We start from the raw sequence: 12,826 nt of genomic DNA, 5'->3' as shown, positions 1-12,826 counted from the left end.
GAACACATACTGCTAAACCTGTGGGTAAGTCATGGTGTCAGAGGGCGGCACCAAAGAGCAGAGAGGCACAGCGTCACCAAAGGTTTTCTCCTGTTTCATCTTGCTGATACTTGCTTCTTTCTTACAACCATGACAGAGCTGGAGACACTGTTGCCTTGTCTTCATTGTTCAGAGACTTTTAATCAATACTGAAGCCATTGATAAAGATTCCTGCCACAAGGCAACAAATCCAGAAGCAACGGCAAAGAGACAGTATGGCAAGCACACATGCAGACATGTAGTTGCACCGCCTGCCATCACAGCTTGGGCTTTGCAGGGTGGCAATGCTCTGGCTCAGCCTACACAAAAACACAAATGTGAGGACATGGGTTCCCCAGAGTGACAGCAGTGAAGGGGAGGAAAGCTGACTGAAGTGCCAAAATCCCTCTAGAAACATGTGTCATCTTTATGGAGAGCACAACACAAATTAGAGACTGTGAATTGTGCAAGATACATTTATGGTAAAAATGCTATTTATGATGCATGATTTATAAAGTATTACAACAGTTAGGAAAATATTATGTCTAGCAAGAAAGCTGTTTAAGAAGCTGTTTAGAAGGAATGCACTAATTAAGAAGATATTAAAGGGAAGTATTCCCAAGAAGCCTATTGAAGAATGATTCTCGATGCATTTACACTTTTTATCCAAGAGACCAGGCAAAGAAGCGCAGGAGAGGGCTGCTGGGTCATCACAATGGCCTGAGCTAGACACAGAGGTTGATTCTGAAAAGTAGGGAGGAAGAAGCATGTTGCCAAGTCAGTCTGGCAACTTCTCCCAGCCAGGTAGCACCTCTGAAAAATTTCCATACACAATCCAAGAGAAGTGAGTGGGGTCTGTTTCCTGCCAAGTTGCAGAGGTCATTTTGAAGACTGGAAGTATCAAAAGCTGGAATGTCCTCTATCCTTTCTGTTTAATGTCCTTCTGGCTAGGGGCACAAGGGGGAAAAGTAATCACAGCCTGTCAGAGTTTGCAGATCCCAGTGGGTGCTAGAATTACCATGCAATGAGCCACACTTCAGGGCAAAGCGGGTGCTCTGCTTTTGGGTACTGCTGCTGCTGTACACTAGACGGAATCCCAAAACTGCCCTTCTGCCACCTGGCTTCTGTAAGGTGACAAGACTTAACAGCACTAAATAACTAAGTGTATACAGTGAGAGAAACTGGGGAAATAAAGATCAAAGTCTGCCCCACCCCCCCCACCCTCTGCTGAAAGAAGCTCAAAATTGGCAGCTGACTGCAAAAAATAAAACAACATTGCAGGATTAATTTCCTTGCAATCCATCAGTGAACTGGTGTCAATGGCATTGATAAACTGTTAATTACGAAATCAATAGCTATGAATTTTTACAGCTATCAGGGCACTGAGGTGGGGGCAGGCTGCCTGACCATGTCCCTGAGGGTCAGCTGGCCCTAGAAGCTGGGCTTCATACCAGGAGCCCTTCTCCAGCACTGCTGGCATGGGGTACAGGGCAGGTGTGAGAATGGACGAGGCCCATTGCTTCCTCACCTAACTCTCTTCTTGGAGCTTCTGACAGGAGCAGGAACCTCAGGACCCATTAGTACAGAATTTGCTGTGCATCCCTTTGCCAGATCCAGACCTTGCTCACTCCATCTTAGCATTAAAATGCATTGCAGAAAAAAAAAGAGAAATAAATTTTGGCCAGTCTGGGATGTCCTAAAATGAATGTGTGCTGTATGCTAACCTGGAGGGCTCCTCAATACACAGGTTGATCAATTCTTATTCCTAAGAAAAGAGAACCTAGGAATGCTTAAAAATGGACTGCTGACTCTGAAGCATAACAAATTAGGTCTACAGCACCTCTATCAAAAAATGGGTGATCATATTGTTTGGGACTTGCCTGCTGCTCTGGGAATTAAGAATTCATCCCTCAGCTCTCTAAAATACACTTACTAAAGACAGAGATCCCTTCAATTATCTTTGCCAATCCCAGAGATCAGCCTACTATCAGTTTCTTCTCTACTAAAGAGTAAATGAGCTCCCACTTCTATTTTCATTTGTTTGAATTCCTAGAACCAAAGGGTCAGTATATACAGGGCTGCATAAGTCCCTAGAACTTGGGTTGCATGAGCAATTACACCCAGAATTTATCCATATGGGAGAAAAGGCAGAAGGCAGGTTTAGGCAGCACAGGTGCTAATCTCAGTGTTCATCTTTAAGCCCTATCTCTGATCCAAGGGAGCTGAAGCCTAGCCCAAACTGCTTTCCTCCCATTTGAGGCATCAGCTGTTTGCATGCAAGTGCACACATGCAGGCTCTCTAAGTTTATCCCTGTCAAAAACACACTAAGAAAAATAACTGGCATTAAAAGAATGTGAAGGTTCAATGTTACGTTACAATAGAAAAATACACTTTCCATATTCCAGCTTCCTTAGCTGTGTGTCATGAGAAGCTTTAATTACATGAAAAAACAAAATCCCATGCTTTACTTTGATATGTTTCAATACAAATAACAAAGCAGGACTTTTGTGGATTATGCTCCTACGTAGCTACACTTCTAGCTGCACTAGGAGAAACCAGTGAAGTTAGAGTGATTTTTTCCATCCAGCTGAGAACATACTTTGGCCTGTGCCTCCTGACGCTTACCTTGGTTTCTTTACTCCACAGCACTGGAAATGGAACCCCAAAGCATCTGATGAGTGTTGGTTGTTCTGCTCTGTCTTTGTTCAGTGTTACTCCACTCCTGTGGAGATTGTCTCATAAGGTTTACTCTGGGCTCAGTCCTGAAAGCACAGTGAGCAACAACAGCAGAGAGTGCTTCTGTTGCACTGTGAAGAACTTGACAGCAGTGTCCACAGTATGGGCCAAGTAAATGTCCCAGTGTGGCACTTCTCCTGTCACAACTGCTACCTTAGCACTTCAGCCTCTCTGAGAAGCCCTTCTCCCTTTTTAATCCTGTGACCCTCTTGGTAGACAGGTTCTTTAACAAGTTGATTACATGACCAATAGCCACCATTGCACAGACGAGAGAGGCTAGCCATGGCCATCTGCCCATCCCAGTTCAGTGGCAAAGTGCAGGCAGCAATCAAAACTAAAAAAGCAATGTAAGAGAAATTGAAAAAGGGAACAAAGTTACGAAGTGCAGAAAAATGATAAGGGAAATGAAGGACATAGGAGGAAAAGCCATGGCTAAAAGGGCTAAGGACAGTAAAGAAGTTTTATAAATATTTAAGGAATAGAAGAAAAATGATCATTTGTAGGGGGGCTCTTTTCACCTGGAGATGATTAACCTATTAATAGCAGTGCAGAGTAGATAGAAGTCCTGAGTATTTCTGTCTTATTTGGAAAAGAGAAGCTTTATATACCTGTGTTGTATGAAGATGATGAGGACTTCATAATCTGTTGTTTATGCAAGAAGGTATTAGAACTTTTAGGACAAACTTCACAGAAATCAGCGGAGCTGGATAACTTGGCTTTAAGAGTTCTAAAATTGCTGGCTGAGGGTCATCTAGGGCAGATTAATGATTAATAAGTCTTGGTATTTTTAAGAAATTCAAGATGACTGGAAAAGTTCTAATGATGCACATATTTTCCTAGGTCTTACCTGATAATTTCTATGCTAGCCTGATGTGAACTAGGGCAAAAAAAAAAGGAAAAAAATGAAGGTGACATTCAATTAAGATTAATAAGATGGCATTTATAAGACGTAAATGTGGCACTTAGGGACATGGTTTTGTGTTGGACTTGGCAGTGCTGGGTTAACAGTTGGAAGTGGTGATCTTAAAGGTTTCTTCCATCATAAATGATTCTGTGATTTTACTGCCAGTCAACATGATACTTGGGAAGAGAAGTCTTGTCAAACAAACTTGATTTAATTCTCTGATGAGATTACAAGTTTGGTTGATAAAGTTAACTGCGCAGATATAATAGACTTAGGTTTTTATAAAGCACTTGGCTTAGGACCACAGGACATTCTCATTAAAAAATTAGCACTATGCAATATCAATAAAGAACACTTTCAATTGATTATTAACTGGCTGGATGACAGATCTCACAGTAGAGAGATCTCTACCACAGTAGCTATCAGTGGTGAATCATCCCTGAAGAAGGAGTTTTCACATGGAAATCCACAGGGATCAGTAAAAAAAAACAGCTGCTACTCAACATTTTTATCAATGAGCTGTAAGGAAGTGGTTTTTTCTTTTAAATTGCTACTGCTAAGGAGTGGATGGATGGCAAACAGGAACAGAATGGTGTAAAATGGTGATGACAGGGCAACCTCACAGAATCCTGGACCACGTCCTTACATTTGAAGTAATATATCCATAGCCAAGGAATGCAACTATGGAACAGGAAGTTCATCATGTCAAGCTGTCAGGTATAAAAAGACCTGGAGTCATAGGACCCAGTTCAACAAAGACCATTCTTTTCAGGCTGAACTCAGGCAAACAGGCATTAAAGATACAGTGCCTTTTTTTTTTTTTTTTAACTAAGAGAATGATTAATTATTAGAGTCGGCTACCAAGCAAGATGTAGATTCCCTCTCTTTTAAACCTTCCAGCTTCACACTGGGTGTTTTTCTGTAAACTGGCTTTAGCCAAACACAGATACTGGTTTCAGGGCTGGGCTGCAAGGGTGAATTCTGTGACCTGCATGATGCAAATTTGGCAAAGAGATTTGATATGAGACAATGAGACTCAGGGGATGTAGAGGGAGCCCTTGTCACACAGCAGCTTTAGCAGTTTCTCTTCCAGATGGGACTCCTGAGCAAAGCTGTCTGGCTGGCTTTGATACAATGCAGCCTGCTGGATTGAGGCCTGCAATCTACATCCACACTGTCTCCCAGTTAAAGGGGGATTCAGTGTCTCTGATCACTGAACATCTCCAGGAAAGGGCTAGGCAGCCCCAACCCCACAGCTTTTTGAAACTGGGACCAGGGTTTCCCCGTTTGCTGTATCTGACCAACAGTACTGAGGTGGATGCAAGTGTGGCTCACATCCCTTTTCTGAACTCATGACACTGGAGTTGGCTTGCTAGTGGAAAAGGCCTCCACAGACCCTTTTACTGCCGGAAAGCAGCAACCAGTCCATCCCTGTCTGTTCCACTCTCTACTACAGGGTCAGAGCACAGCTGGGGCTCTAGCAGCAGTAAGCCTCATTTCTCCCTGCTTTCCAGCTTTGAGTGGAGCTTTGAGAATGTTGCATGACACCAGCAGAGATTCTTAGGCAGTAGGCTCTAGTCTCCTCCCAGGTCAAATAACAGCATGAGCCTTGACTCCCTGGTTGCAAGACTGGCTGGGCCAGGGCTGTACCTGAGTTGGCGAGGGCCAGAGCTTTGAGCGTGACAAACTCCTCCTTTTCCACCTTGAGCTTCTTATAGCGGCGCACCAGTTGTAGGATGGCCAGATAGAGCTCCAGCAGCCCTGTCAGACGAGAGTGCTCTTCATCCATTATGTAGTCCTCAGCATAGACCAGCTTGTCCTCATACGGCAGGGAGCGGTACACAATGCCCAGGATGAGAATTTCCATCCAGGCGCTCTGCAGAAGGCTCATCTGGTCTCCAAGGGAGAGGTTGGAGAACCCTAACGGGGCAAAAGACAAGCAGGGTCAAATGGGTGTGCAGCAAAGCCTCTAGGAGACTAGGGTCCATAGTTTCCCTGAGATTCAAACCATGAACTCTTCCCTACTGACCTGCTGCTTTAAAAAAAAACCCCAAACAACTCAATAAGGTGACCTTGTCTCTGTAGCAATCAGCACACATAGACCTTACCCTCCTCTTTGCTCCTATGCCCACCCACAGCCTCAAACAGGAGTTCTGATGCTCTGATTGCATTTATGGCAACCCAAGGTTGGTGACAACCTCTTTTCAATGACCGCTACTTCTTTCATAGCAGCAACTGCTTTGTACTACATTGCCTTCCCACTCTTCCTCTATAGGTCTATATTGCTGCCCATTTAGTCTGTCCCAGCTGAAAAAAAGAGCAGAGAAGAGCTCCAGATGGCAGAAAAGAGGGCTTCTGATGGGATAGGAGGGAATGACACAGGCCTGAATTACAAGTATACTACAATCTCACATTTTGGCCAACACGAGAAAAAGTCCTGCTACAACAAAGCACCAAAATGTGTTCAAAAATGAATACATTTGTGAACAGAATCCTCTTGAATTCCTCATCACACTCTGATTTCCATAGCAGCAACTCTGCCTACAGCCCTACCCAGTGATAAAATTACCTTTAAGGTGCCATACAAGTACCTAAACCACAGCCAAACCTGGCAGCAATGAAACCAGCACCCACAGTGAACCAAATATTCTTGTCAAATACAGAAAGAGCAAAGATAGACCCTGACAGCCCCAGAGTTCACTTGAGAAAATGGAGAGCACAAAATACAGAGGCAATGTCCACCTCAGGGTGGGGAAAAAAGTGCATGGGAAGGAAAATTGTCTGTTATGCCCTCCATACCTGGTACCCTTGAAGGCCAGACCATGAAAGATCCTGGGAAATGGGCACTCAACAAGTCATTACAAACAGGAATGGCAAGCATAGTGTGTTGGTCCTCTCTAGGCAGCTTTTACCCACCACAGACAGGCAGAAATTGTACTTTTTTGGCAGCCCCTTGCTTCTAAAGGTTCGTAGGACTATGAGAGATGAACACCCAGGCACCCCTCAGCTGGGAGGGTGATGCCCCACCAGCCTCCCCAGACAGTTTTCTCCCCAGATGCATATGAAGCCTTGGGGATCACCAAGAGACCTGTGAACTCATGAGCCCCTATGCAGGAGCCTCCCAGCTCCTCTGGATGCATGCAAGGCTCAGCTGGACTTCTTTATCCCACACCCCACCCTGCTCACAGCTCTTGGCCCCACATCGGGGCTTACGTAGCCAGCCACCATGATGATCATTTGATTTCTCTTGTTATCAAGTTGGCAATTAACAAAAGAGCTGATGATTGCTATATTGACTGACTGTAGGATCTCTTTTTCTATCTGCACTATCTCAGCTAGGGAAGGGAAGGCAGAAGGGTGGGTTAGTGGTACTTATTTATCTCTATGCCATGTTTTGTGTTTGTGTTGCCAGGGGAAGCAAAGGGTGATAATGGCCTGGCAGCCCTTGGACATCCAATTTCCCTTATCAGGCCCCTGAATAGAAAAGAGGCCCCAGGCCACATTAATTAACAGATACCAATCAGCTGTCACGTGCTGTGTGTGCAAGGTCTGAGGGGAGCAGTGGGTGGGAGGGAAGAATCAATAAACCATTGGGGAGGAGTGCCAGAGGGAACAGCTAAAGAGGAGCCCAGGCTGTTGGGACGAAGAAGCGAAGAGCTGCAAATCCAGCTCCATGACTGTGAGACTGATTCCTGTACAGCACAGCCTGTGCTCTACATAGCCCTGATGAATCCCGCTCAGGCTGGGAGGTGGGTGCCTTGTCCTTTACCTCACCCTTATGCCCTGCACTTGGAACTGCACTGCTCTGGAATGCAGCCCTCCTGACTCAGTCCAAGTGCAGGCTGCTGCAGCTCCAATGCTTGGGGACCTGTCTCCCCATCTCCCTGCTGCACAGGGAACTGATGAGATTAGCCCTGAGGTGGGAGTAAAGGTGCACAGCCACTGTTCCACTATTTAGAACCCGAGATTTCTCCTTTGGTCGTCCCTCTCCTAGCTCTGGCCATGGAGATCAGTCCAGGATTTAGGCTGCTGCCTTAAGTCCATTTTCTGGATCAGTCACATGGCCTTTCTGCATCTTCATTCCCCATCCGGATTACAAAAGGCGTTAGGCCATTGCCTCACTGCAGTCTGCCAACAAAATTGCTTGAAGATTGAGAACCAGTCATGAAATAGAGGGAGAGGATCCAGGACAGGCATGGCTCATACTTTTCTGCTACAGAATAAAGCAGAAAAATTGATTTACCCCTAGCAGTAGCCTGTACACACAGCATCTCTATTAATTGCCCTTTCCCAGAGGCTGCTGTGGCAGGTGAGAACAGGAGATACCATATTTTACCCTTTGCCAACAAGAACAGAAGAGCCAGCTGCAATTGCCCCACCCACCTGGGAAAGCCCCTGGCCAGAAGCACTCCCAGATAGCCAACAACTTCAGCTCCAGCAGGTGAGTGGGAAGAGGGAGTGCTATGGTGTCAAGCCTGGACTTGAAATGTCTGGCAGATTTGGGACTCTTGTCCCCCAGTGTTCACCATGGGGAGTGCAAGGGCTGTCCCTGAATCACTGCAGTAAAGGGACGCTCGTATAACTCTCTCATGCTGTAAGAGTTGAGATCAGGAAAAGTAAATGTTATTTTCACCGGGCCAAAACCACAAGCTTTCTATTATAGGATTATAACACTGAGGAACCTCTAGTTGTGAAATTTTCTGTCATCTTATAGCTCCTAGGAATTGCTAGAATACCACTGTTTTGTATTCTTGAGCTGTTGATGCCCCAGCATCCAGAAAACACCTTTAGTGATCCATTTCTTGCTGCTTTTCTCAAAAGGTGCCTAATGCACCACTGCCCCAAAAGAGAAGCCTCTGGCTCTAGCACAGAGCTGCATGCATATTTTCCTCCTTCCCAGGTGCACCATGAGAAAAGCTGCTTTATTTGCAATAGCTGATGTGACATTCAGGTTGGGTTTTTTAAATTTTTTTTTTTTATTCTTATTTCAGTGGTTTGGCAGTGGGACCTCCCAGAATTTAAAAAAAAAAAAAAAAAAAGTCACATAATTTGTGGCAAGTGGAGTTCATAATCTGTTAATTTATTATCATTTCTGTCATCCTGGAGGGCCATTAGCAGAGGTAATAAAAGGAGATGTAATTATAGGATCTGAGGCCACTCCAGACACAGCTGCTGTCACTCCACTTGCCATATTTCATTCTGTGCTAGTACTAACGTCTTCCTGGTGAGAACAGCACAACAGCTACCCTGGGAGAGCCTTCATCGTCACCCCTCAAGAGAAGTCTTGTCACCCTGCATCAAAGCAAGAAGAAAAGGTGGATGTTGTTCCAAGACAATTTGCATGGGGGAAGGGTGAGTAGTGGGGAGGGGGCGTCATACAGAAGGGAGCAACTCCACATTGGCTAAGTGTGGCTTTTGAGTTCATGGCTAATAAGGCTACTGAGCTAATAACATTCGCTAAACACAATTAAATCATGCTTTATTGTTATCATAGGAAAGTGTGTTTAAGTTTAACCGATTTTATTTGCTGATTTTATTGTACTGTGGGGTAGAGGTTGGTATTGACACCTGGGATCCTTCAGGGTTGGTATGACTTTAATGTCACACCTTTCTTTACTAATGCCAGTGTGAGTACAAGGCAGGAATATGTGACTTTTTCTCCTTTCTCCATCCTTCTCTGACCAAGAGTTTATGCACACAGGAAGCAGTGTCATGTTTTGCTCAAAATCCCTGGAAGGCAGAAATACAGGGCACACATAATTTAGACACCTGGCAGGCTCCTGGCCCTGCCCTGCTCTGCCCCCTTGCTGCATAACTCAGTATGTTTCATACTTGTTGCAGAACTATAGAATATTTTGTTCCATTATTATGAACTGTCTTTTATTATCTTTTTCTCTCACTCCTGCTCTCTTGTGTAACAATCCTTGAGCTCTCACCTGTGCACAGTCCTGTTATAAATACTGCTGCTGGTCTGAACTGTGCCAGGCTGATTATTCTGGCTGTTACTGTGTTGCAGGGCCTTTGATAAGGAAAATACACAGAGAAATTTGAGATGATGGCAGTTATGTCCTGATTTCAGAAAGGAGAGGAAGAGCCCCTTTCATAGTGCAGGAACAATCTCTACTACACTCCTGTTCTGGGATAGTATTGCCCGGCTGGAAAACTCTGTAGGAACTCAGCTCATCCCACAGCCACAAGATAGGGAACTACAGCAGGGCACTCTGTGTGAACAGAAATAGCCAAGGTTAGAGGGATGTACAACAGCACCTCACTGGACAGCCATAGCAGCTAATTGCATTGCATTAAAGCCATTCCTGTTAACACCCCAAGTACTGGGTTAGTAGAGCAATCCAGGCTGAGTTCTCTAATCACCACTGTAACCCCACTTGTGATGAATCAGCCCCAGATGGATTCCAGCACTAGTGATGGGTATAATCCCTGCAGATATGGCAGATCTCATATAAGAAGGGCACCACCAAGATTAACCTCTTCTCAGAAATACCATCCTGAAAAAGTTTCTTCAGACTTCAGAGTCCCATCTCATAACAATCCATATTCCATATAGCCCAGAAAACCATTAACTCTTGGGTCCCAGGAGAAATACTCTCTGGAAAAAGGGAAGCAGCTACCAAAAAGCCAAAAGACGAGCAACAGAAAGAAACAAAATACATGGGAAAACTAAACTGTCTGATCACTCATGTTAAGATGCTTCATCAAACAATGAAGAACTTAAAGCCAAGAAGCAAAACAAAACAACACAGACCCGTGCAGTGAAAGACATAGACAGCATGCAATAAATCCTGTGATCCTGTATCAGAGCCTCATATATTCTCCTGACACAAGGAAAGGGGACAGAAGGCAGGAGGTAGCTGAAGTGAGTTGTTTATAGCTTTAGTGAGCTGTTCATAGTGAATGTCTGAAGCAATTTTTGGAAAGCAGCCTTGTAAACCCCAAGGATATCCCCTAAGTTCCCTGGCTAGCCTTCTCCACACACAAATCCAACCTATCTGTTTCTGGGTTGGAGAGAGACTAGAGCGAGGGGAACATTTTCCTTTCCCAGTCCAAATCTGGGAAGAACCCAGAACTCAACATTGAGGGCCATATCTGTTCCTTCAGCCTCGGTCCACCCTACCTGCAGGTGTGGAAGACTTGTTATGTCACTCAATCACACAGACACACACTGGATAGTCTGTGAGCCTTCCAAGGCCAGTCACACTGCCAATAAGTTGTCCTCATTATTTGTCAACAAAGAAGGCTTGGGATTCACTGGCAATAGCATGTCATCTATTGCAATGGTATTTGTTCTGTGACAAATCCATTATGACAAGCTTTCTTGAGTCTGGACAAAAATGCCCACTACTGAGAGGGTGTGTATCTGCCTTGTTATTATCACTATAGTCCAGTCACTGCCATAATATTTATTCATCTATAAACACAACAGACCTAGGTCATGTTGATGTAGGGCAAAATCACAAAAGTTCACCGTACCATCCCTAAGGCTGTTCCCAAATGCTTTCACTGGGCCACCCAATGCTGGGTATGACAGAAAACTTCATTGGATCATATCAAAGCCTTCTGCGTAATCCCAGGGCACACACAGGTACAGTGATCAATTTATGCACCTCCATCATAGGCTGCATTGGAGTTTGTTACCAATGAGAGCCCATCACTAGCAGTTTTTTGTAACAGTACTTTCCTCCCATCACTATAGGAAAAAGTCCTGGTTGAGGCCAAAACTGATAAGCAGAGATAAAAAATAGCTCCCTTTGCTGTTCATGCTTACACCCTTGTCATTCCCCATTTACCTGGGATGTGCTTTGCCCAGCCAATGATCACCACCAGTTCCCTGTCTGCCAGGTCACAGAGGGTTGTCAGGGCTTTGATGTCACTCTCCGGCATGGTTGGATCAGGCATGGCATAAATCTTCTCTGGCTCAGCCACCAGCAAGTGGGAGACGATCTTAGTCACTGCACATTTCAAAGGAGAAGTTGTTGTATCTCTCGTGACATAAGGTGAACCCTCCTGGGATAAGACATGACTATAGAGCCCCTAGGACCTCAGGAATGGTTTTGGTCACAACAGAAAACCACACTGCAGCTACACAAGCTGTAGTGATCTGCCTATGCCAAACCAGCTCTGCACAGGGATGACAAAAGCAGGAAGCTGCTGTAATGTTGTCAGTCATTGTCTCAGGTAGGTCCAGTGAGGGGAGAAGGAGGTATAAGCAATCAGTTGGTGGGATGTGGAAGAGTTTAAAGAACTATGGGTAGTACTGAAGAGAGAAATCAGCATGGGACTGGTTTTGTTAACATGGCTTGGGTAAAGGAAAAGATCAGAATATCACTAAATGGATTTACATAATCTCCTAGGAAAGGTGTGGTATTTAACCCTAGGTACAATGAATACAGAACCTGAGCTGTACCTAGGCCTGTCTAATCTACCTCTACGCTATGATCATAAGACAAAATTCTAGTGCTGTTGTCTGATACAGGAATTGGAAGTGACAACTGCTCTGTACCTTTTGGGAGACCAGTGAAAAGAAATATAGTGGCAGCTCCAAGGACCACGTTTCAAGACCAATACGTACATGGCTTTTTAGCTGGGGGAGGGATCTGTAAGCTCAGATAAGTGCTGCTCTCAGAATCCAGTCTCCTTTTGTATTTCTGACGACCTCCACGGACTCGATCCAGACGAACACCTGCAAGTAAAACCAAAAAAGTCCTCGTCATTCCTTAGTGCCTTACGGAACCTTGACACGCAAATACTAAAATTTGCTAAGTAAGATGTTCCCCCTACTCCAGGGAGCTTCCTTCTCCCAAACACTTGGGATCTCAGCTGAACCCATCAATCTCAATACCAGCTACACTGCCTCCAGCTCTAAGCATGCTGCTCTGAGCTTTGCTTTTATTCAAAACATTAATGAAGACAGAAATTAACCCATTCAGACTCCTGAATCACTATCAATCTGATGGGAAAATGAAAAGCTCCAGACCTCAATGCCCTCTACATGATCCTGCTTTTAAAAAGAAAGACTTTAAATGTCAATCAAGACGGCAGTTATAACAATAAGCTTTTAGATTGTTCTTAAAAATGAGAAGTTAAATGTTCTGTGACCTCTCACTGTTTATATTTGAAAAAAGTGACCTAGAGCAAAGAGCTAATGAACT

General features: G+C 44.6%; 1 protein-coding gene across 3 annotated transcripts in view; it reads right to left on the bottom strand.

Moving 5' to 3' along the window:
- The window catches only part of ESRRB (estrogen related receptor beta), a 143,498-nt gene that overhangs the window by 15,667 nt on the left and 115,005 nt on the right, over nt 1-12,826 (bottom strand). For all 3 annotated transcript variants that reach the window (XM_082283813.1, XM_082283814.1, XM_082283815.1), the window contains 3 exons: nt 12,247-12,357; nt 11,465-11,626; nt 5,310-5,579 (listed from right to left, as the gene is read on the bottom strand). In XM_082283813.1, the coding sequence (XP_082139939.1) occupies nt 5,310-5,579; nt 11,465-11,626; nt 12,247-12,357 (543 nt within the window). The remainder of the gene's footprint in view (nt 1-5,309; nt 5,580-11,464; nt 11,627-12,246; nt 12,358-12,826) is intronic.

The sequence above is a fragment of the Coloeus monedula genome (assembly GCF_965178545.1).
Source record: "Coloeus monedula genome assembly, chromosome: 6".
Lineage (NCBI taxonomy): Eukaryota > Metazoa > Chordata > Aves > Passeriformes > Corvidae > Coloeus > Coloeus monedula.
Note: the sequence above shows the minus strand (reverse complement) of the source record. Positions and strands in the feature narration are given on the sequence as shown.